The 26315-nt window shown below is 40.5% G+C and overlaps 1 protein-coding gene across 1 annotated transcript in view; it reads left to right on the top strand.

Moving 5' to 3' along the window:
* fbxo11.L (F-box protein 11 L homeolog) overlaps positions 1-26315 on the top strand; it is a 44251-nt gene that overhangs the window by 11558 nt on the left and 6378 nt on the right. Inside the window, 16 exon segments of the mRNA NM_001093135.1 lie at positions 3358-3482; positions 6260-6341; positions 9742-9886; positions 15067-15196; positions 17166-17249; positions 17333-17465; positions 18587-18693; positions 19628-19739; positions 19881-19987; positions 20063-20200; positions 21742-21959; positions 22561-22646; positions 22736-22830; positions 24019-24141; positions 24270-24355; positions 26223-26299. Coding sequence (NP_001086604.1) covers positions 3375-3482; positions 6260-6341; positions 9742-9886; positions 15067-15196; positions 17166-17249; positions 17333-17465; positions 18587-18693; positions 19628-19739; positions 19881-19987; positions 20063-20200; positions 21742-21959; positions 22561-22646; positions 22736-22830; positions 24019-24141; positions 24270-24355; positions 26223-26299 — 1831 coding nt within the window. The 5' untranslated portion in view covers positions 3358-3374.

A 26315-nucleotide genomic window follows, 5' to 3' on the forward strand; every position in this document is an offset into this window, starting at 1 on the left:
GACAAAGATAAGAAATGGATCAACTAAATGTATTAATTTAGAGTAGTTTACAGGGTCGGCGACTAGTGATGTGCTGCTTGGGATTTCCCTGACCTGCAGCTGACCCTTACCTTGTCCTCCCTTGGCCCGTTCTCCTATAGACCTGCGCTGCCCCACTGATGATGTCACAAAAGAGGCGGGGCAAGCAGGCACAGCGTCTGTAAAAGAGAAACCCGGAAGCATTTGACGGTGGCCACCGGGGAGAGCAGGAGAAAAGCTCAACCCGCCACCACCTTCCACTCATGAGGAAGAGTGCGAGGTCGGCCCGAACCCACCCGACCCTTGGGTAAAGCCAAGGGTCATGTTACTTGTGCTCTGATAAACTTCAATCGCTCTTTACTGCTGCATGAATAAAATCCATGTCCCACTGAGACACATTCAGTTACATTGAGAAGGAAAAACAGCAGCCTGCCAGAAAGCATTTCTCTCCTAAAGTGCAGGCACAAGTCACATGACCAGGGGCAGCTGGGAAATTGACAATATGTCTAGCCCCATATCAGATTTCAAAATTTAATATAAAAAAATCTGTTTTCTCTTTTGAGAAATGGATTTCAGTGCAGAATTCTGCTGGAGCAGCACTATTAACTGATGTGTTTTGAAAAAAACATGTCTGATGACAGGATCCCTTTAAAGGTAAACCACCCCTTTAAAAGTCCCTATTTCTGGCTACAGTGGATAAGAAGGTCAGGATAGTGGGAGAGGCAAGAAAGTAAAATGTGAGAGGTCATATGTTAAAAGGAAAGACGAGTAGTTGGCAGAAGTTTGTATAGAAAAAAAGAGAGAGAAAGAAAGAGGGAGGAATTTGTAGGTAAAAAAAAGAAACAAAGGAGAAGGGTCAGGTAACGGCATAGAGAGGAGAAGGTGATCTGGTATATGGTTCTGGGCATGTTCTCTGTACCATGGGGTGATATTGTAGGTTAAGATCCCTTATCTGAAAACCCATTATCCAGAAAGCCCCAATTACAGGAAGGCCATCTTCCATAGACTCCATTTTAAGCAAAAAAAAAATCAAATTTTTAAAGGGGTTCTTTACCAGAAATAGAGTTTTTTTCATTTACATTCCATATTTTATTTTTTTTACTGGTTTCCCAAAATCTCAGTATAAAGTTTAATGTGTGAGTGTCAGCTCAGTGATCTGGGTGCAGATTATGTTCCAGTTTGCAGTCCCATTAGTTGCTCCATTTCTCAGTAGGATCTATGGGGAATAGAAGTGAAACTATTGTCAAGTCTAACAGCTGTCTGTAATGAAACTCAGGGATTCTGCTCAGCACAAGAAATGGATCAACTCGTGGATCAATTTAGTTACAGGGTCGCTGACCCCCCCCTCCCAGAGCTGCTGCACAAACGCACAAGAAACTTTAACCTTAGAAAAACTGTCACAAATAGGAAATAGAAAGTCAACAAAAAAGTATTGGAAGCTGAACAAACCCTTTTAATGAGGATTTCCTTTTATTGTGGAATAATAAAGCGGCGGCTTGTACTTGATGCTTATTAATTAAAGCTTTATAAATGGACTGGGGACTAAATAAAGCAGATTTAAGTTAAGGTGATGCAACAACAGGAATTTACCTTCTCTGCCCTGTGTGATTATTGGAGCTGCTAATGCCAACAGGGAAATGTGTTGTTGTTGTTCTGTCTCGTTTGGATTGTATTACTCTAGCGACACTACTCTTCCCTAACACAATTTCAGCTGGTAGCCTAACAACATGTTGTGTTGATGTTCCATGTTGTTGCTTGTGTGTTCACTTCCCTGCAGCGGCACACTGAATAAATACTAGTCTATTGCTTTGTCTTGTATACTGCAGCACAGCGAGTGGGGAAGGGAAATTCTGTATATTAAACAGAGAGCCTGTGTTCAGCGCTGCTCAATAATAATAATAACAATAATTGATAATAATAATAGGCCATTGCAGCTGACAAGTGCAGAATACATAGTCAATGATCGGTAGATTGTGAAACCAGCACTTGCTGTCGGGACTTCGGGGACGTATACTTTCTACCTGTATGCGGTAGGTGTATTGTATGTGTGTATATTCCTGCATATAAGCGAGGAGATTAAAGGGGTTGTACACCTTTAAATGAACTGTTAGTATGATGTAGAGACTGATATTCTGAGACAATTTGTAATTGGTTTTCATTCTTCATTATTTGTGGTTTTTGACTTATTTAGCATTTTATTCAGGAGCTGCAATCTCATCAATCTGTGTTGCTAAGGTCCAAATTCCCCTAGCAACCATGATTTGAATAGGAGAGGCCTGAATAGAAAGATAAGTAATAAAAAGTAGCAATAATTACTTATTTGTTGTATGTATGATTGGTGTGTGTGTTTAAAATAAGAAATAAAACTTACCTTTAAAAAAAAAAAAAAAAAAAAAGTAGCAATAATAATACATTTGTAGCCTCACAGAGCATTTGTTTTTAGATGGGGTCATTGATCCCCATTTGAAAGCTGGAAGAGTCAGCAGTAGATGAAGAAGGCAAATAAGTAAAAAACTTTAACATATACAAAATAAATAAGAAAGATCAAATAAAAAGTTGCTTAGAATTAGCCATTCACATTCAAAGTTAAATTAAAGGTGAACCACCCCTTAAGTCACCGAGCATATACATGTATGGGACCTGTTATCCGGAATGCTCGGGATCTGGGGTTTTCCGGATAACAGTTATTTCCATAATTTGGATCTTCATACCTTAAGTCTACTAGAAAATCATATAAACATGAAATAAAGCCAATAGGCTGGTTTTGCCTCCAATAAGGATTAATTATATCTTAGTTGGGATCAAGTACAAGCGACTGTTTTATTATTACACAGAAAAAGGAAATTGTTTTTGAAAATTTGGATGGTTTGGATAAAATAGAGTCTATAGGAGACGGCCTTTCTGTAATTTGGAGTTTTCTGGATAACGGGTTAACGGATAAAGGATCCCATACCTGTGCTGAAAACCTGTGCGATTCTGGTAGGAATGATTTATATAGTTATAATGGAAAGACATGAAGAATAATGTGCTGCCCTATAAAACTCTGTTTCTTATCCTTGTGTCTCCAGGTATCTCTTCCATAAATAGTTTGTCTGCTATATAGGGGTGTAGTGATGTGTTTAAATTGGGAACTAGAGCAGGGATCAGTTTTATTATTCATTATAAATACTCATGGTTTGTGTGACTTTAATAGTAAGATGATATGTTACTATTTCTCTTATTTATTATTATTATTATTATTGATGTATGTGCCTGTGATATAATTTTAACCTTATGTAAGAACAAGTACATTTTGATTGGCAGCTTATGGTAGTTTTTTTTTTTTTGTGATTTTTACAGATGAAGAGGCTGCAGACATGGTTGCAGAAGAATCAGGTCCTGGTGCACAGAATAGTCCATATCAACTCCGCAGAAAAACTCTTGTCCCCAAAAGAACCGCTTGTCCAGCAAAGAGCAGCATGGAGGTGAGAAAAGAAACTGCCTGTTCCTGTATGCTGTTCCTAGTCATGCCTATGATAAAGCAACGTTAAAGTGCGCTTAAGCACAAAACGTGTCAGGCGTGATGGTTTAAATAGATAAATAAAATCAAATTAAGTGACATCCTGCTGCCCGTCTGGTACATGAAGCCACTTTGTGTTTGAAACTACAGGCTCAGGGCTTTACACACTCCATCCACCCCTCAGCAACATTGAGCTTAAATACTTTAGTGTCTAACCTTACCTGCACATCAAAATCCTTATGGCAGACCCGGGGTATTTATACTAGGGATGCACCAAATACACTATTTTGGATTCGGCCGATGCCTCCGATTTGGCCGAATACCCATATTTGCATATGCAAATTAGGGGTGGTAAGGGGAAACATTTTTGACTTCCTTGTTTTGTGACAACCTGCACATCAAAATCCTTATGGCAGACCCGGGGTATTTATACTAGGGATGCACCAAATACACTATTTTGGATTCGGCCGATGCCTCCGATTTGGCCGAATACCCATATACCCATATTTGCATATGCAAATTAGGGGTGGTAAGGGGAAACATTTTTGACTTCCTTGTTTTGTGACAAAAGGTCACGTAATTTCCCTCCCGCCCCTAATTTGCATATGCAAATGAGGGTTCAGTTCTGGCAGACAGAAGAAATCGGCTGAATCTGAATCCAGCTGAAAAAGGCTGAATCCTGGATTTGATGCATCCCTAATTTATACACAGGTCACCTATAATATCCCAGTGGTGCATTGCTGTTTGTTGCAAGATTATTCATACGCTGTTCCAAGTCTTTCTGCCTTTTGTTGACCTAACACTTGGATTACTTCATTGTACAGGTGTTACACTCCTTTCTTGGAGCCCTCCTTAAGCTGGCCCTGATATGCCCACCTTGAGGTTGGCGATATCGGGCTGATTGGATTGTAAGCCCTAGGGCCTAATGATCAAATCACAATGAGAAGAATACGGGTGGTCGAATAGTGGACCGTATCAACAAACCAATGCAGTCCTTCGACCCGATTTTTAGATCCACCCGATCAACAGCTAGCTAACTTTCAGCCACCAGGGAAGCCCATCTGAGGGCCCCATACACTGCCCAATAAGCTGCGGACTTAAAGGGGAACTATTGCAAAAATGAAAATTTAAAATAAGCTTCATAATACTGAAATAAGAAACTTTCTAAATACAATCAGTTAAATATCTTATAGGGGGCTCCTTTTGCCTAGAAGATGTATTAGAACTCACTCTATTAAACTCACCAGACATCATGTCTCTCTACATGCAGGATTTGTGCTAAAGGCAGTTATTTTGTTACATTTTGTTTGTACTGGAATCAGTTATTTGAGTGAGCTCTAATACATCTGCTAGGAAAGGGTAGGAAACCCCCCTATAAGATATATTGGATCTAACTGTCAGTGAATATCTGACACCCAACTGCTGCATGAAGAGAGAATGAAGAGAAACAGATGCTGAGAGAGGGATAGTGAAGATAAACTTATTTTAGAAAGAGTACAGAATTTTTAATTGATTGTATTTAGAAAGTTTCTTATTTCAGTATGCCGAGGCATATATAAAATTTTCATTTTGGCGATAGTTCCCCTTTAATCTATTGGCAGCTTAAATCTGCCTGTGTATGGGGGTCTTAACACTCCTAGGTAGGTAGGACTTTGCAAAAGAAACCCATTAATTATGAATAATTAGCTGCTTACCCCATAATGCTTCCCCTCTGCAATAAATGCCTAGATTGAGATCGGGCAGAAGTCGTTAGGATATGGCAGCTCTAAGCACTTCTGCTCATGTGCATTAATGGTGTTGTTTATATGGATAACATTGATGCTGCTGGCAGCCAGTAGGATTAATACTAAATGAATGAGGATAGCTGGGATACGAACAATGGTGCCCTGCCTTGTTTCATGATTGTTATTCCCTGCCGCATGTTTTTATCTTAATTATCCATACAATTGGCTATTTTGGTTAAACTATTGTAATTGAAACGTGTTTGTTTTGCAAAGTTGGACACCCCTATTAACCAAACAGTACTACAGTTCCTTCTGATATCTTTGTGGCTTCTTTCTTTCATATAAACTTGCAGGAAACGGTGTGTGCAGAGTGGTGGGTGTGTTTGAATAAATACCAAATTAGGCATTTCCACACCAATTCCACTGTGCATTACATAGACGGTAAACTGAAACCAGTGCAAAATAAGATATAAGAATTACAGTGACAATGGACTTTGACTTTTTTCAACCCAATTTAACTATGTAACTATGTAACTTGTGAGCTGAGAATACTGTGGAAGAAATAATAAGTTTTTTATTTCATTCATCTTAAAAACTGTGAGTTTGACTTCTTACAACTAATATATATATATATATATATATATATATATATATATATATATATATATATATATAAACGCACTCTTGTATACTTGTGAATAAAAAATATCAAGATTTATTGAAAAATCCGGTGTTTCGAAGATTTTTTTTAAAAATGTTTTTTTTTTTTCCACAAGAATTCCCATTGAGTGCCGGTACTATTACTTTATTTACCAGCACCCGGGCAAGTTGCTAAACAAGTTTAGGGTGTGCTCCTCCATGTTTTATTTATATATATATATATATATATATATATAATATATATATATATATATATATATATATATATATATATATATATATATATATATATATATATATATATATATATAATTTCCGTTCGTCATGTGATTTTGTTTTGTTTTTTTTCCCCCTAAAGGGTGCTTCTACTTCAGCAACCGAAAATTTTGGCCACAGAGCAAAACGTGCCAGGGTATCTGGAAAATCACAGGATTTGCCAAGTAAGTTCATTTTAACCCAATTTTTTGTTTCTCCAAATTATTTAATTTTACAACTTATTGCAGACCCACCCGGCCTGTTGTGTTCATAAAGCCTTAGATGGTAGGGATGCACAGAATCCAGGATTGTGCCTTTTTCAGCATGATTCAGATTTGGCTGCATCCTTGTTCCTGGCTGAACTGAATTTGCAATAAAGGGTAAGCCAGCGGGAGAGTGGTTGTATTGCTGTTCTGGCTCTAGTTAGAAATAGCAGTGCTAAATGAGCAGTTAAATGGCATCCTTTGCTTAAAAAATAGCAAAAATATAGACTGTGGGCTGAGCCCAGATGAAAGAAACAATACCACAAGGGGTCCCTACTCTGTGCTATGCTGCTCTGCCTCTGGGGGGCGTACTCCTAGAGCTGGTGGCCATGCTGGGGCACACGTGTGCATTTTAAACAAGAGTCCTGGCTCTAAGGGCCCCCATAAACGGGCCGATAAAAGCTGCCGACAGACAGTTGGCAGCTTATTGGCCCGTGTGTGGGGCCATCCGACGGGCTTCCCCAAACGATATCTGGCTGAAAGTCGTCCAGATCTCGATCGGGCAGGTTAAATAATCCCGTCGGATCGCGACCGCATCTGTTCGTGTATGGGGTCCCGCGATCCGACAGCCCACATCAGATGCATTATGATCCAATCATTGGGCCCTAGGGCCCACGATCGGATCAGCCCAATATCGCCCACTTCAATGTGGTCATATCGGGAAGAGATCCGCTCATTTGCCAAACGAGCGGATCTCTATGTGTATGGCCACCTTTAGGCTAATGTAGGTTCTGTCCATTCACAGCTTCAGTGAGGGAAACTGTTTTCAAGTGATGGTGTCCCTTTAAATCTCTTGGAAAACAGGTTGCACCCAAGAAATGCAGACACCCTGAGAGAATAGTCTATAGGAGCATAAGAGACTAAGATGGTTCTTGCTGTCCGATATTGTTAGAAAATTGTGTCAGTTGAATGTCTTTATTATGGATTTCCACTGTGGTGTGTATTGCCCAGTCTGCTCTAAAATGTTATGGTTACAAATCCATTGGAACACACCTATGGGCTCATATTAAGGGGCCTATTTATCATGCTGTGTAATATAAGTGGAGTGAAGCATTACCAGTGATGTTGCCCAATCAGAAATTATATTTCAATCTTTAGAAAACAGAAGCAAAACTCCGATTGGTTCATATTGAGCATCACTGGTAATGTTTCACTCCACTTATTACACAGCATGATAAATAGACCCCTAAATGTAACTAATAATACTAATGTAGCTGCTAACGTGACATCTTATTGGCCTATGTACGAGGCCTTCCCATCTGGTGAGGATGTGTCTCATATTAAGTCTGTGTAGGATGATAATCAGCTCAATTTGTCCCGGCTACGGTTGGCCTAATCAGGCTAATATCTTTAGGTGTATGGCCAGCTTGAATGGGGAGCAAGATGCTTACCAGTAGATGTTAGGATAATGCTGGTATCTTTCCAGTATTCAGACTTGGTACTGCTTTAGTACCACATAGAACTTTGCCAATGTTTTCCCACTGCTGGCAAAGCAGCACATTTAAAGGGGATGCATACATGTAGGTTTGGGGTAGCTATATGAATACAGTTTATATTTATCTATTTAGAGATATATATAAAAAATATCCATCGAAAAGCCGGCACTCACAAAAAAAAGTTTCAGTTGCCTGGGTACAGTATCTTGAATTGTATTATTTATTTATATATATTTACACACACACACACACACACCTACCTATTTGTTTTTAAATGAAGGTTTACGTTATTAAGGGAGAAAAAAAACTCCAAATCTACATGGGCCTGTGTGAAAAAGTGATTGCCCCCCTTGTTAAAAAATAACTTAACTGTGGTTTATCCCACCTGAGTTCAATTTCAAAGGTTATAAAGCCATTTCTAAAGCTTTGGGACTCCAGCGAACCACAGTGAGAGCCATTATCCACAAATGGCAAAAACATGGAACAGTGGTGAACCTTCCCAGAAGTGGCCGGCCGACCAAAATGACCCCAAGAGCGCAGAGACAACTCATCCGAGAGGCCACAAAAGACCCCAGGACAACATCTAAAGAACTGCAGGCCTCACTTGCCTCAATTAAGGTCAGTGTTCACGACTCCACCATAAGAAAGAGACTGGGCAAAAACGGCCTGCATGGCACATTTCCAAGGCGCAAACCACTTTTAAGCAAAAAGAACATTAAGGCTCGTCTCAATTTTGCTAAAAAACATCTCAATGATTGCCAAGACTTTTGGGAAAATACCTTGTGGACCGACGAGACAAAAGTTGAACTTTTTGGAAGCTGCGCGTCCCGTTACATCTGGCGTAAAAGTAACACAGCATTTCAGAAAAAGAACATCATACCAACAGTAAAATATGGTGGTGGTAGTGTGATGGTCTGGGGTTGTTTTGCTGCTTCAGGACCTGGAAGACTTGCTGTGATAGATGGAACCATGAATTCTACTGTCTACCAAAAAATCCTGAAGGAGAATGTCCGGCCATCTGTTCGTCAACTCAAGCTGAAGCGATCTTGGGTGCTGCAGCAGGACAATGACCCAAAACACACCAGCAAATCCACCTCTGAATGGCTGAAGAAAAACAAAATGAAGACTTTGGAGTGGCCTAGTCAAAGTCCTGACCTGAATCCTATTGAGATGTTGTGGCATGACCTTAAAAAGGCGGTTCATGCTAGAAAACCCTCAAATAAAGCTGAATTACAACAATTCTGCAAAGATGAGTGGGCCAAAATTCCTCCAGAGCGCTGTAAAAGACTCGTTGCAAGTTATCGCAAACGCTTGATTGCAGTTATTGCTGCTAAGGGTGGCCCAACCAGTTATTAGGTTCAGGGGGCAATTACTTTTTCACACAGGTTTGGATTTCTTTTCTCCCTAAATAATAAAAACCCTCATTTAAAAACTGCATTTTGTGTTTACTTGTGTTATCTTTGACTAATAGTTAAATGTGTTTGATGATCAGAAACATTTTGTGTGACAAACATGCAAAAGAATAAGAAATCAGGAAGGGGGCAAATAGTTTTTCACACCACTGTATATATATATGTGTGTGTGTGTGTGTGTGTATATTTCTGTTTGTGTGTTTATTTGAAACATCCTAGTACAGCCATGAGAAATGACCCTGCTCACAGCCAAAGACAGTTAGGAGGGAGTTGTAGTCCAGCATCACCTGGAGGGCTTGTCCAGCCCTGATCTAGACCTCACATTGCATTTACTGTCTCAGATATTGTAACACACGAGTGTTCTTTGTTTATAGTATTTAATATTAGTAATCAGCAGCAATATAGCAACTTGCCTCAGTGTTAATATGAAACGTGTACATTGTGACTTCAATCCGCATTGTGATTGTTTTACAGTGGCTCCCGCAGAACAGTACCTTCAAGAGAAGCTTCCGGATGAAGTGGTCCTAAAGATCTTCTCCTACCTACTGGAGCAGGATCTGTGCAGAGCAGCTTGTGTTTGCAAACGCTTCAGTGAACTTGCTAATGATCCCATTCTATGGTGAGTGCAAGTTCACCGTCTCTACCTTAATGGTTTTTTTTGGTATACTTCAGCAGATTGCCTAGAGTTCTACTGCAGGAAGAATGGCCAGACTTCCATGTGGTTGTAGCACCCCCGCAACCGTCCCTTTAATGGTGGTCTTATGCCTTTAAAAATAGGTGTTGGTTTGGGCAATCACTCTGGGGGAGGAAGGATAAGCCTATTAAACCATTGCTTAGATCAGGGCAATCTCTCCCCTATAAATTCTGTGGCATGGGAGAAGATCAAGCCTAGTTAGATCAGTACTTTGGTGCTGGTCTGGTCAATCGCTCTTTTACAAGCCTTAAAGGAGAACTAAAGTTTAACTAAAGAAGTAGGTAGAAATGTTGTACATGATGTTTTGTGCTTCTGTACCAGCCCAAGGCAACCACAGCCCTTTAGCAGTAAAGAACCAGTGCAATTAGCATCAGAATTGAATAATCAGCAAACCTGTAGCATCAGCTTATATTACAGCCAGGGAAGCTCATTTTCTGCTGGATAATTAGTGACGAGCCCTAAGCTTAGCTTCTCAACAGCCAATCAGAGCCCACTGAGCATGTGAGTGTCACAGACACTTTCCAAGATGGTGACCCCCTGTGACAAGTTTGAAGTCCTGGATCATTGCTGCTATTGACAAGCTCAAACTTTAGCCTCGTGCAATAAGTTCACTATATAAAACATGGCATTATAATCCCTATTCATTTTTCGGGTATAGTTCTCCTTTAAGCAGGGAGGAAGGAACAACCCTGTGTAAAAAAAAAAATATGAATGTTTTGGCATTGGCAAACCTCCCCTTATAAAATGCTTCTGGCATGGGGAGGATCAAGCCCATTTAAACCGATGCCTCGGTCTGGAGACACTGACCCTGAGACATGCAGTTCTGCAGGGAGGTGCCAACCCAGAAACAACTTGACCAGAGGTGAACAGTTAGGGGTTTACTTTAACGTGGTATGGTGGCTTATCAATTTTACGATCATAATTTTTTAACTAAAAACCCCTGTTTTTTACAATACATGCATTCGCTTAGATACTAGGGATGCACCGAATGCACTATTTTGGATTAGGCCGAACCCCCGAATCCTTTGAAAATGCAAATTAGGGGTGGGAAGAGTAAAACATTTTTTACTTCTTTGTTTTGTGACAAAAAGTCACATGATTTCCCCGCCCCTAATTTGCATATGCAAATTAGGATTCTGATTCGGTTTGGCTGAGCAGAAGGATTTGGCCAAATCCGAATCCTGCTGAAAAAGGCCAAATCCCGAACCGAATCCTGGATTGGGTGCATCCCTATTAGATACTAAGTTCAAATTGAAACGGGACCAGGGAATGTGCGTTGATCAATTTTGTCCTTTTTGTTTGTTTGTAACTATCCTGGCCAGATCAGCTGCACTTCCTTTGTATTTTTATTTTGTATTTTTATTTGGCCTTGGAGTGCTCCCACATATCCCCTTTTTTGGTATACTCCACCTTACTGTTCTCAGGCTTAAAGAAATGAATGAAATTTTTAATTATACACATGCTTTTATGTGATGGCACACAGGACGATTAGTCGCCAATCGATAAATCTTCGCTACTGTGGGCGACTAATGTCGGCAAGAATGTGAATCACCGGTAGGTTGGCTTATGTATCGCTTCGCTTTTTCAAAGTTGCCTCAAGGGGAAACTTCGAACGACTTTGGAAAACCGAAGCAACACGTATGCCATCCCACCGATAATTCGCATTTTGGTGAGATAAGTTGTATGCAATAGTGAAAATATATATCGCTTGCCGACTAATCTCCCTGTGTGTCACTACTCTTTAATATAGTATATTAAAGGAAGAGGGGGGATACGTTCTTGACAACTGTTCCCCCCCCCCTTGTTCTCTAAAGTAGTTGATCGAAACTTTATTACAGGTGCGAGAAGACACTTCTGCAGTGAGACTTGTCCCTTTACGATAGTCACCAGAAGCATAAAGGGTTAACAGCGCACTACTTGTTCGTTAATATTACATATTGTTATCACATTGCACAAGGGCGGAGCTTGCGCTATTTACATGTTAGACTGTAACTGCCAGTTCTGTACTGGGCAAGGGGGCATTTATATCCTTACTGCAATTTTGAATACCAAAATTAAAGTGTTGGGATGAAATGACATTGTAAAAACAAAGTAATTGACTTTCCATCTCAGTGTAATGTCGTCTTCCACATTTGTTGAACCACTGGTGCAGCTTATACACTCATTCACTCATTCACTCAGACATTCACCTCGGCCAGTCTTTTTCTGCAATCTAAACCATGTAATATGTGATCTGGAAGGAAAGTTTTCTTTCCTTAAAGGGATTCTGTCATGATTTTGACTGTGTGGTTTTTATTTCTAAATCACACGGCATACAATTCATTCTACCATTTCAAATGCTATTCTTGAACCAATAAATGTATTTTTTTTTATTATTTTTTTTATAGCATTAATACGTGTGCAGGCACCATCTCTTGCCGTCGTGCCTAGCCAAGCACTTTCAGAAAGAGCCAGCACTTCATAATGCAACTGCTTTCAGATATTGTTTCTCCTACTCAATGTAACACGGGGGGAGTGATGTTGGTTGAGCCAGACTTGGATGCATTACTATTGAGTGTTATTCTCATATCTACACTAGGCGGGAGCATAGGAGCATTTTTAGCAGTGTAGGGAGCGGTTTTTTTGATTATCTTCCCATTTTTCGGCTGGTGGGGGGGAAGGGAGGGGGTGATATCTCTCCAAATGCAGCGCAGCACTAAGGAGCCGCTGAAGTTTATTTCAGCAAAAGTCACATGACTGAGGGCACCTGGAAAACTAACATGTGTCTAGCCCCATGTCAGATTTCAAAAATAAATCTAAAGAAAAATATCTTTGGTCTGTTGAAAAATGGATTTCAATGCAGGATTCTGCTAACTAATGGATTTTGAGAAACAAAACAGGTGCTATTCTATGAAGGAATTCTACTGTTTATATAGAGAACTACATCCCTCTTTCTAAATACAATCAATTAAAAATTCTGTATCATTTTTTAAATAATCAACTTCATATTCCCTATTCCATCTGTTTCTCTTCATTCTGTCTTCATGCAGCAGTTGGGTGTCAGATATTCACTGACAGTTACATCCAATATATCTTATAGGGGGGCTCCTTTTGCCTAGAAGATGTATTAGAGCTCACTCTATTAAACTCACCAGACATCATGTCTCTCTACATGCAGGATTTGTGCAAAAGGCAGTTATTTTGTTACATTTTGTTTGTACTGGAATCAGTTATTTGAGTGACCTCTAATACATCTGCTAGGCAAAAGGAGCCCCCCTATAAGATATATTGGATCTAACTGTCAGTGAATATCTGACACCCAACTCCTGCATGAAGACAGAATGAGGAGAAACAGATGGAATAGTGAAAATGAAGTTGATTATTTCAGAAACGATGCAACATATTTAACTTATTGTATTTAGAAAGTTATATTAAATTTTCATCTTCGTGATAGTTCCCCTTCAAGTTGCCAAAGTCCATCCTCAATCTGCTGCCAGGGCTTGGCCCAGAGATCTCTGCACGACCCCCTCTCTCCTCACATTTCCCATACTCTGCATCAATGTGCTGGGGTTACAGAGACTCCCGGGGGGGGGCAAGACATATTGAATAACTCTGCCTTACCAACTTCATCATTTCTACATCATTTTACTCCGTGGATATGGAGTCCCTAGTCTACAACACAAATTATTTTCTTCAGAGTAAATTTGCTGCCACAAGAAATATCACAGAGGCTGGAAATGTTGGTGCTGACATTACCTTTAAGAAGTACTCCATTTCTACTATATTGGACATCGTGCAGGCTTGGGCTCTGTATAAAGTCCAATGGAAGCTTTCCACAATCTCTCTTTACTGCTGTACTGCAAGTTGGAGTGATATCACCCCCTCCCTTTCCCCCCCAGCAGCCAAACAACAGAACAATGGGAAGGTAACCAGATAGCAGCTCCCTAACACAAGATAACAGCTGCCTGGTAGATCTAAGAACAGCACTCAATCGTAAGGGCAGAGACACACTCAGATTCGGGGAGATTTAGTAGCCCGGCGATAATTCGCCTCTTCTTTGGGTCGACTAAACTCCCCAAACTGCCTTCCGCCGGCTAGAACCTAAATCACCGGCAAGATGGTACTCTGAGCGCTTCGTTTTCCGAAGTCGCCCAAAGATTCCTCATGAGGCGACTTCGGAAATGAAGTGCACCGATTGCCATCCCGTCCGCGATTTACGTTCTAGCTGGTGGGAGGCAGTTCGGTGGAGATTAGTCGCCCCGAAGAAAAGGAGATTTGTCGCTGGGCGACTAAATCTCCCCGAATCTGAGCGTGTGTCTCTGCCCTAATAATCCAGGTCCCACTGAGACCCATTCAGTTACATTGAGTAGGAGAAACAACAGCCTGCCAGAAAGCAGTTCCATCCTAAAGTGCTGGCTCTTTCTGAAATCACATGACCAGGCAAAATGACCTGAGATGCACCTACACACCAATATTACAACTAAATACACTTGCTGGTTCAGGAATGACATTTTATATTGTACAGTCAATTATTTGCAGTGTAAACAGTGTCATTTAGAAATAAAAACTACACCATACAAATCATGACAGAATCGTTTTAATTCTTTTGGTCTTCAGTCATCTGTGATTCCTCCCTCCCTGGAAGTGGAGCTGGTTTGTATTGTCTCTTGCCTTGGTCATCTTGATCTTCTGTAGTGTAAATCGTTTTACTGTTAATAGTTTCTATAATACACAAAAGCCATGAATATCCTGTAAATTATATCCTTATAAACGGTGAGTTCTGATGTCATCAGTTATAAACGGTGAGTTCTGATGTCATTTCCGTCACATGACTCACTGAAACTTGTGTATTATAATAAATAAAGTACCCCCAGTTGCAAAATATGAGGATATTAGAAGTAACCTCGGAGTTCCATGACCTGTATAAAAACACTCGGCCTTCGGCCTCGTACTTTTATATGGTCATGAAACTCCTCGGTAACTTATAATATCCTTATATTTTACAAGAGGGGGTACTTTATTCACTATATACCCCATAGTTTGCAAATGGTCACAAAGAAAACAATTTAATGGTGAATTAGAAAATCCAATTTTTATTTTTCATGAATTTCTCCTTTTGATTTTAGGAAACGTTTATACATGGAAGTCTTTGAATATACGCGTCCCATGATGCATCCCGAACCAGGGAAGTTCTACCCAATTAACCCTGAAGAATACGAACACCCAAATCCATGGAAAGAGAGCTTTCAGCAGTTGGTATGGCCTTGTTATTTTATTTCAATATATAAAGCTCCTGTTTGTTCAACCTATATCCATGCTCCTGTACCTACATAGCCCTATGCAGAGACACTGCAGCACAGTAGCAATATTTTAGACCACAACACACACAATTAGTACCACAAACATTTAAAATGTGTCAATTTAGGGTTGTGTCTGCACAAATATATTGATAAAAGCAGGAAAGCTTATTTTTGATGTGAAAGTTTGCCCAATATTTAAAGGGGACCCGTTCGCTTCTGTGATATAAAAACATCCAGAAACTTAAACTGTGTTTAAAGAATATTAGCAAGACTCTTCTCTATGTAGTTTTATTATTATCATCCTTTATATAACGCCGACCGTTATCAGGGCCTGTACATCATTTATAGAGTCACTGGCCCATCTTAATTCCCGGGCTCTCCCAATATGGTCCATTTAATCAGCCGACTTGCCTATAAAATTGTAAACTAGGTCTAATCCATTACTATGTGAGTTGGCAGTCCTGCTGTGATTGTGTAACATGATGTGCCACGTGGGTATCTCTTACCTGGGAGATTTCAGATAACACAGACCTTGTGTGCGGGGAATTAAATATTCGGGCTGCTAGACCTGCAGTGATACTCTGGCTTTCCTGGAAGAGCTGGAAGTGTAAAACGAGCTTGTATGTATATTGCATAAGTGCTCGGGAGGGAACTTTACATTTTAAGAACTATTTTTTTCCCCTTTAATGGATCCACTCTAGGTTCTTTTGTACCGTTACTACTGTAAAGTAGGGATGCACTGAATCCACTATTTTGGATTTGGCTGAACCCCCGAATCCTTTGTGAAAGATTCGGCCAAATACTGAATCCAAATACTAATTTGCTTATGCAAATTAGGGGTGGGAAGGGGAAATCTTTTTTTACTTCCTTGTTTTGTGATAAAGTCACGTGATTTCCCTCCCCCGTCCCTAATCTGCATATGCAAATTCGGATTCGGTTCAGCCAGGCAGAAGGATTCGGATTCAGCCAAATCCTTCTGCCCGGCTGAACCGAATCCGAATCTGCTGAAAAAGAAAGAGGCTGATGTTTGTCTTTCCTAAGCAGAAGAACATCAGAGCAGCCTCTTTCTTTCTCCTGACAACTTGCTGGTCAGACTGGTGGGAAACTGACCAGCAGGTGGCGCTGTTGTAACAAAATTCATTCATATTAACAGTACATGTATCCCTTAATATCTTGGAATAGAAAGAAAATAAATAATGATTGTAAATGACAAAAGTGCTTAGAATAGCCCCCTCATCAATTTTACATTCACTCATTTTAAAAGTTTACTTATCCTTTAAAGGAATTATGTCATGATTTTTATAGTGTAGTTTTTATTCCTAAAATTACACTCTACCATATAAAATGTCATTCCTGAACCAGCAAGTGTATTTAGTTGTAATATTGGTGTGTAGGTGCATCTCAGGTCATTTTGCCTGGTCATGTGATTTCAGAAAGAGCCAGCACTTTAGGATGGAACTGCTTTCTGGCAGCCTGTTGTTTAGCCTACTCAATGTAACTGAATGTGTCTCAGTGGGACCTGGATTTTACTATTGAGTGTTGTTCTTAGATCTACCAGGCAGCTGTTATCTTGTGTTAGGGAGCTGCTATCTGGTTACCTTCCCATTGTTCTTTTGTTTGGCTGCTGGGGGGGAAAGGGAGGGGTGATATCACTCCAACTTGCAGTACAGCAGTAAAGAGTGACTGAAGTTTATCAGAGCACAAGTCACATGACTTGGGGCAGCTGGGAAACTGACAATATGTCAAGCCCCATGTTAGATTTCAAAATTAAATATAAAAAAAAATCTGCTTTTGAGAAATGGATTTCAGTGCAGAATTCTGCTGGAGAGCACTATTAACTGATGCATTTAAAAAAACATGTATTCCCATGACAGTGTCTCTTTAAAGGATAATTGCACGTTTAATGCTTTTTTCCCCATTTACAGTACAAAGGGGCGCATGTTAAACCAGGCTTTGCAGAACACTTCTACAGCAATCCCACGAGATACAAAGGAAGAGAGAATATGCTGGTGAGTACGCCACAGTTTCTTCTTCTGTAATGGAAGAAGGTTCTTGCCAGACGCTGAAGATCCGCACTATTCCTGTTTTCCAGTACTACGACACTATCGAGGATGCCCTGGGTGGTGTCCAGGAAGCACATTTCGACGGGCTCATCTTTGTGCATTCTGGCATCTACACAGATGAATGGATATACATTGAGTCCCCAATAACCATGATTGGTGCAGGTAATAAAACATCAATATTGATCAGACGTGATTTTTATGATTTTATATCACCCTCTGCTGTCTGATAACGCCTGACGTTAATCATATCATTTTTAAAGGGCAAGTCAACCTCAAAATAAAAAAGTGTCGAATAAAAGAAAACAGAATTCCAAGATACATTCCAATATACATTACCTGAACTAGTTTGCTTGTTACAATGAAGATGGAAGTGTGAATTGTTCATATCCCATTTTAGGGTAAGGCCAGACGAGGAGATTCGGGGAGATTTTGTCGCCTGGCAACTTATCGCCACGTCTTTTGCGCGACTATCTCCCCGAACTGCCTCAGTGAGGCGACTTTGGGCGACTATTGAAAACGCACCGCCGCGTGTGCATTAGCGCAGGCGATTTTGCACTGTAGCCTATGGGGAAAAGACGCTGAGGCAGTTCGGGGAGATAGTCGCGCAAAAGACGTGGCAATAAGTCGCCAGGCGACAAAATCTCCCCGAATCTCCTCGTCTGGCCTTACCCTTAATCTAAGTTTTTGTTTCTAAGTACTTGATAGTTTATTGCTAATTGTTATTGTCAACACGTTCTGCTCTATACATTAGCTTATCTTTTTATAGAGACCTACATTGTTTGTGGGGTATAGTTTTCCGTTAAATAACCTCCCAGTCGAATTGTGAGTATATTCTAAATAAAAAAAAAAATTCACATGAATTTGACTTGATTGATAAATGGGCCTCTTAATGGCAACAATTATTGCTCTATATATTTTAAAAATGCTGTCGGTTTTAATTGATGTATTTGCAGTTACGTGTAACGCTGTCAAACCCACAATTATAATAATGATGGGGATACTGGTACAGTGTTAAAGTACAGCCGAACTCTAACATATATCTAACAAAGGTCACGTTTTATTTCTACCGCTGCTGATGCTGAGTAAATAAAAAAACCATTGCTATGTGATGGCCGTAAATATAATATAATATCCCCACTGCAATCAGAAGAGCAACACGAGAAGAAAACACATGAAAAAAAGTATTTTAAGGAATGATGTGAAATTAAAACGTGTGTTGAGTTGACCAATGTAAATAAAGCGCTGCACATGCGATGTTAATATTGTCTCTCGTTTGTCTGCAGCACCAGGAAAAGTAGCAGACAAGGTAATTATTGAGAATACGAGAGATTCCACATTTGTATTTATGGAGGGATCAGAGGACGCCTATGTTGGATACATGACAATACGGGTGAGTAGTTAACTTTGGTTATATTCGTGTCTGGCACTAATTCTTTTTTTAAATTTTGTTGGACTTGGTTTTAAGGTTAAGTTGCAGTAGTGAGAAAAGTGTGTAATCCATTAAATAAGGTTACATGTCTGGGTGCAGGAACACACACACCACCCACTACCCACCAGGTCATATTGATCTTAAAGGAGAAGGAAAGCTACCGAGGCAGTTTATTGCCAATAGATTAGCCACAATAGTACAAGCTATAACACTATATTTATTCTGCAGAATGTTTTACCATACCTGAGTAAACAGCTCTAGAACTCTGTTTGTTTAGGATAGCAGCTGCCATATTAGCTTGGTGTGACATCACTTCCTGCCTGAGTCTCTCCCTGCTCACTCATAGCTCTGGGCTCAGATTACAGGAGGGAGAGAGGAACAAACTGAGCATGCTCAAGCCCTAGCCCTGGAGGTTTAAGCTGAAAACAGTTAGTCTGATACAGAAGCCCATGAGTACACAATAGAAGGAAAGAAATGTGGTGTTTCTTTTGACAGAGGACTCAGAGCAGCATTACTTTGAGGGGTTAATGGTGTATTTATATAGACCTTTCTGATGAAGCTTACTTACTTTTAGCCTTTCCTTCTCCTTTAAATAATCGTACAGAATTGTTGTAGGATTTTTGTGAATGTGAAATAAAGAAATTTAGGGAGCATGCTATTTGCTATGTTTGCTGGTTAGTGCCATGCTGTAAAGCTAAACAAATAGGCGGTTTATAAGTTGGGCTCCAGTCCTATGAAGTGTTACTCAGCGGGAGTATATTTTACTCTGCCTGACAGGGAATTCATCGTCGGAAACTGCTGCTCAGCCACAAAAGCACAAAGTACGAGCTGCGTGCAGGATTGTCTCCATTTATCTGTTCCAAGGTGAAGGTTGTGCATTTCATCTTTCTTTCAGTTTAACCCCGACGATAAATCTGCCCAACATCACAACGCTCATCACTGCTTAGAGATCACCGTAAACTGCAGCCCGGTCATTGATTTCTGTATCATCCGAAGTACTTGCACAGGTACTGTACGACGTCTCCTTCACTGACAACATTTTCATGGATATATTTTTGTTATTTCTGTAAATTGGAACACAGACCCATCTGACTCCATTAATTAAAGGGGTTGTAGAAGTCTCATAGTCGACTTTCCTTGTCTCACAGTTGGTTCTGCAGTTTGTGTGAGTGGCCAGGGGGCCTGTCCCACTATCAAGCAGTGCAACATTAGCGACTGTGAGAATGTAGGACTCTACATCACAGACCACGCACAGGTACCGTCTCACTATTCTGTGTAATGACTTCAGCAGCCTGAGAATCGTTCTTGAGATTAATCGTTTCTCCTGTAGGGGATCTACGAAGACAATGAGATCTCCAATAATGCACTAGCCGGGATATGGGTTAAAAATCACGGCAACCCCATTATAAGAAGGAATCACATTCATCACGGGCGAGATGTTGGTGTTTTCACGTTTGACCACGGCATGGTGCGTACTGGCTTCATTATATTAAGGTCTCTTCCTTAAAGGGATTGTTCACCTTTGATCCCCAACCAGTAGCTCATGAGTAACATGTTGCTCTCCAACCCCTTGGATGTTGCTCTCAGTGGCCTCAATATTTTTGAATTCCAGGTTTGGAGGCAAGTTTTAGTTGTATAAAAACCAGTTCCACATAGGGGCTACCAAATGGCCAATCACAGCACTTATTTGGCACCCCAAGAACATTTTTCATGCTTGTGTTGCTCCCCAACTCCTTTTTCTTCTGAATGTTGCTCACAGGTTCAAAAGGTTGGGGATCCCTGATGCAGAGAGGGATATTCTGAGACAATTTGCAATTGGTTTTAATTTAATATTATTTGTGGTTTTTGAGTTATGTAGCTTTTTATTCAGCAGCTCTACAGTTTGTAATTTCCACAATCCAGTTGCTAAGGTGCAAATTCCCCTAGCAACCATACGTTGATTTGAATAAGAGACTGGAATATGAATAGGAGAGGCCTGAATAGAAAGAAACTATGCAGTAAATTGGATGATGACCCCGTTAAGGGATTGTTCACCTTTAAATTAACTGTTAGTATGATGTAGAGAGGGATATTCTGAGACAATTTGCAATAGGTTTCCATTTTTTATCATTTGTGGTTTTTGACTTACCGTATATACTAGAGTATAAGCCGAGTTTTTCAGCCCCCAAATATGCTGAAAAACTCTACCTCGGCTTATACTCGGGTCAAGCACAAAAATGGTTGCCGGCACCTAAGAATAGTCGCCGGCGTCCAAGAATAGTCTCCAAGAATATTCGCCGGCGTCCAAGAATGGTCGCCGGCATCCAAAAACTAGACGCCAGCACCTCCAATGGGAGCAGAAACCTTAAATTTTTTGATTGAAACTTACCAGAAGCTGATGCATTTCTCACCCTAGGCTTATACTCGAGTCAATAAGCTTTCCCAGTTTTTGGAGGTAAAATTAGGTACCTCGGCTTATTCTCGAGTATATACGGTATTTAGCTTTTTATTCAGCAGCTCTCCAGTTTGCAGTTTCAGCCATCTTGTTACTAGGGTCCAAATTCCCCTAGCAACCATGCATTGATTTGAATAATAGACTTGAATGTGAATAGGAGAGGCCTGAATAGAAAGATGAGGAATAAAAAGTAGCAATAACAATACATTTGTAGCCTTACAGAGCATTTGTTTTTTAGATGGGGTCAGTGACCCCCATTTGAAAGCTGGAAAGAGTCAGAAGAAGAAGGCAATTAATTACAAAACTATAAGGAATGAAAGTTACTAAGAAGAATGCATTCCATACACATTTTCAGTTTCATTTCAGCTCATTTTTGAGCTGAGTTTCTCTCCTGGAGTCCTTTTTTGCATTGGTTCCAGAGGCAGTTGGAATGTGATTTTGTATTTGAAGTGTCTGGATGATTTTGTTTATATAGGGAGTACGGGATATTTTTGGACAGTAAATGTGAAAGATGAAAAATGCAAATAAAATCCACGCAATTTGTTGCCTAATTGTTGCTTGGAATGTCATTACAGGGCTACTTTGAGAGCTGCAACATACACAGAAACAGAATAGCCGGTTTCGAGGTGAAAGCCTACGCCAACCCCACGGTGGTTCGCTGCGAAATCCACCACGGCCAGACCGGAGGGATCTACGTCCATGAAAAAGGGAGAGGACAGTTTTTAGAGAACAAAATCTATGCAAACAATTTTGCCGGTGTGTGGATTACCTCAAACAGCGACCCCACTATAAGGTAAGTGCAGCTTCCTAATAGAGATGCACCGAATACACTATTTTGGATTTGGCCAAACCCCTGAATCCTTTGTGAAAGATTCGTCCGAATACTGAACCGAATCCGAACCCTAATTTGCATATGCAAATCAGTGAGGGGGAGGGAAAAAGAGAGCCGCACACATTTTTTACTTCCTTGTTTTGTGATGAAAACTCACATGATTTTTAGGATTCCGTTCGGCCAGGCACCAGGATTTGCCCGAATCCTGTTGAAAATGGCGGAATACCGAACCAAATCCTGGATTCGATGGATCCCTACTTCCTAAAGGCAACATTTTACACTTTTTGCCGATGTTTTACACTTTTTTGCTGGATTCCATATCCCTGTCATGTGATGTAATGGGTAATGGGTAATTTGTAATGGGTAATTTGTAGCCCCTGTTTCCTCGTTTTATCTTGTATATAAATTTGCTCATTGTTAATAAATGATCCCCATTGTGACTATGCAGAATAGTGCAGACAAGACTCTCCAGCAGACTCGTTCTTCTGGTACTTCCCCTGTCTGCACTTATGGCTTCCATGTTGCTTCTTGTTTATCTGCTAAACGCTGTCTTGTTCTGCAGGGGAAATGCAATTTTTAATGGAAACCAAGGAGGAGTGTATATTTTTGGTGATGGAAGAGGCCTTATAGAAGAAAATGACATATATGGTATGTTTTTCCTTTTTGAAAATAAAATTTTACTGTGTTCTCCCCCTCCTCCCCCAAGCATTGTATATGAATCTATTTTTGTTTACCAGGAAATGCATTAGCGGGAATTCAGATTCGTACAAACAGTTGCCCCATTGTCAGGCACAATAAAATTCACGATGGACAGCACGGCGGGATCTACGTGGTGAGTGACCTTTTAAATGTAATGAGACAGAGGAAAAAGCTCCATCATGGATTAGCAACCTTGGGGTGATCAGATGTTGGATCCATCATGGATTAGCAACCTTGGGGTGATCAACTGTTGGATCCATCATGGATTAGCAACCTTGGGGTGATCAGATGTTGGATCCATCATGGATTAGTAACCTTGGGGTGATCAGCTGTCAGAGGGAACCACAACTCCCATGACATAAAAATGAACAATGATGAGCAGGGATTTGTGGAAAGGCCACCAAGGCCTGGGTTTAGGGTGGCAGGATTATAGGGGGTTGCATGCTGCCCAACCTAGGGGCTGCCACCTCACCCCTTTAAAACCAAACACATATGGAACCCACAGCCTGCATGGCTAATTAGCAATTCATTTAAAGGAGAATTCAACCTGTAATAAATGCACCTAATTTTTTACTCACCCCTCCGTGCAGATTCTGGCCTCAGAGTTCACGGCAGCCATCTTCTTTCTTCTGTCTTTTTCCACACACGTGCAGTTGGAGTAAATTTCCAGTCCCGAACAACTGCGCGTGTGGCGAAAGTCACGAAAATTTCCAAAAAATGTTCTGAAATGTTCGTGACTTTCGGCGCATGCGCAGTTGTGTGGGACCAGAAATTTACTCCAAATGCACATGCGCTGAAACTTCCGAAAAAGACAGAAGAAAGAAGATGGCTGCTGTGAACTCTGAGGCCAATATCTGCACTGAGGGGTAAGTAAATAATTAGGGGCATTTGCCCTGGGGGGCGGTCATCTACCCAGGGTAGGGGGGAAGGTTTTATTTATTACAGGTTGAATTCTCCTTTAAATGCATGGCTGCTAATTAGCTATGCTTCTAAATGAATTGCTAATTAGCCATGCAGGCTGTGGGTTCCATATGTGTTTGGTTTTAAAGGGGTGAGGTGGCAACCCCAGCACAACCACATCCATATTGGTAGAGAAACACTGGGGATGCTCAGGGGATACAATAGTTTTTTAAATCTCCTGTTAACCAATCCCCATTGTGGCATCGGCTCACTATGTAAACGCAGCCCTCAGTGTTGGAGTTTCACAGCAGCTCACGTGCCAAACGATGTTTATCCAACTAAAACGAAGAACCCAAACGATGTTTATCCAACTAAAACGAAGAACTTGTTTTGACACTTTTTATTCTTTTCAAAACCAAAGCATGAAAAGGGCCAGGGAGTAATTGAAGAAAATGAAGTTTACAGTAACACGTTGGCTGGAGTGTGGGTGACGACTGGGAGCACCCCCGTGTTACGGCGGAACAGAATACACAGCGGGAAGCAGGTGAGCCAACGGGAAGGGGGTTGTCATCAACTGATCGAAGAGAAACCTTGAAGTACTTGTTGATTAGGGGAAATGATCGGAATCCCAACATTTGATTTTAACTCATATTTCCATGTTTTGCCTCTAAGGTGGGAGTTTACTTCTATGACAATGGCCACGGGGTCCTGGAAGACAACGATATTTATAATCACATGTATTCTGGGGTACAGATACGGTAAGTCTTTGCTCTTCAGCCTCAGACTAAACTACAACATTCTATAAGGATGATGGATAAAGAGGCAACCAATAGGATCTTTGCTTTTCACTTGGGGCAGTATAACACCTCTGTTGCTTAAAGGGGAAGTAAAGTGTAAAATAGAATAAGGCTAGAAATGCTGTATTTTGTACACTAAACATAAACATGAATTTACTGCAACACAAGCCTAATCAAACAAATGATTTATGCTTTCAAAGTTGGCCGCAGGGGGTCACCATCTTGTAACTTTGTTATACATCTTTGCAAGACCAAGACTGTGCACATGCTCAGTGTGATCTGGGCTGCTTAGGGATCGTCATAAATGATCAAAACAGCACAAGTCAAATAATATCTGCCAGAAGCCGATACACAAGACTGATTAATAATCAGAATATACAGACTGCACTGGGTCCTGTGTTGTCATGTAATCTAATGTGGATTTTATAGTTTTTGTATTGTTTAATACAAACTTTCTCCAACTCTGCAGAACCAGTGGCTGCAGCAAAATAATCCTCCAAATAGAATCCCAGTTTATCTGTTTAAATCTGGCTCCATGATCTTTGTCCCTGCAGCTGGAGTTGGAAACAGTAAAGGGGATGTAAAGGCAAAAATAAAATCCAATACAAATCTCTACACAGTCGCCGACTGCTCTACAGGGAAACAAACAAAGCTGCTTGAGTTCTGCATGGCTGGGAAGTAAGGCGGGGGCTCCCCCTGCTGTACATAAGTATGATTGTTTCCCTGCTCAGCAGTTAGGGACCGTCTGACAATTCCTATCCACAGCAGTAAATGAAGGGAGAATTTCACTGCATACAGTCATGTTTCTTATAAAAACGGTACACATTTTTTAATTAAAGTATATTGGAGATAGGTTTCTTTTTCATTAAAGAAAGTAAAATGGGATTTTATTTGTTTGCATTTACATGCCCTTTAAAGAACTAAACCCTAAAAATGAGCTCTAACTAACGCTTGGCTGTCCAGTATTGAGGCCTGTGGGCTCCAAGAGTTTCGGGGATCCCCAGGGTTGTTCCCCTGCCTGATATTTAACCAGTAACACCCACTCAGGCTGACATTATAGATAAACTGCCAATGTAGTTGCTGGTAAATCTGTAATGCCTTTAAAGGAGAACTAAACCCTAAAAATGAATGTGGTTAAAAATGTCATATTTTATATAGTGAACTTATTGCACGAGTTTTATTTTGTCAATAGCAGCAATGATCCAGGACTTCAAACTTGTCACAGGGGGTCACCATCTTGGAAAGTGTCTGTGACACTCACATGCTCAGTGGGCTCTGATTGGCTGTTGAGAAGCTAAGCTTAGGGCTCGTCACTAATTATCCAGCAGAAAATGAGCTTCCCTGGCTGTAATATAAGCTGATGCTACAGGTTTGCTGATTATTCAATTCTGATGCTAATTGCACTGGTTTCTGTGCTGCCATGTAGTAATTATGTGTATTAATTACTAATCAGCCTTATATTGTGACATTTCTATTCTATGTGTACTGTATATTGTGAGTGGCTCCCTAAGCTCAGTAAGTGACAGCAGCACAGAGCATGTGAATCAGTGAATCAGCAGAAAAGAAGATGGGGAGCTACTGGGGCATCTTTGGAGACACAGATCTTTACTGCTAAAGGGCTGTGGTTGCCTTGGGCTGGTACAGAAGCACAAAACATCATGTACAACATTTCTACCTATTTCTTTAGTTAGGCTTTAGTTCTCCTTTAACCTGTCTCACTAGCTTTATATGTTTGCCAGTAGAAATGAATGAGAGGCTGCCATGCATTGCTCATATAGTTAGTAATATTGAGTCACAAAGTAAACCTGTTTGTTCAATCTGTTTGCAGAACTGGAAGCAACCCTAAAATAAGGCGGAATAAAATCTGGGGAGGGCAGAATGGCGGTATCCTTGTATATAATTCTGGTACGTAACTTTACAC

The sequence above is a fragment of the Xenopus laevis genome, chromosome 5L, assembly GCF_017654675.1.
Source record: "Xenopus laevis strain J_2021 chromosome 5L, Xenopus_laevis_v10.1, whole genome shotgun sequence".
Lineage (NCBI taxonomy): Eukaryota > Metazoa > Chordata > Amphibia > Anura > Pipidae > Xenopus > Xenopus laevis.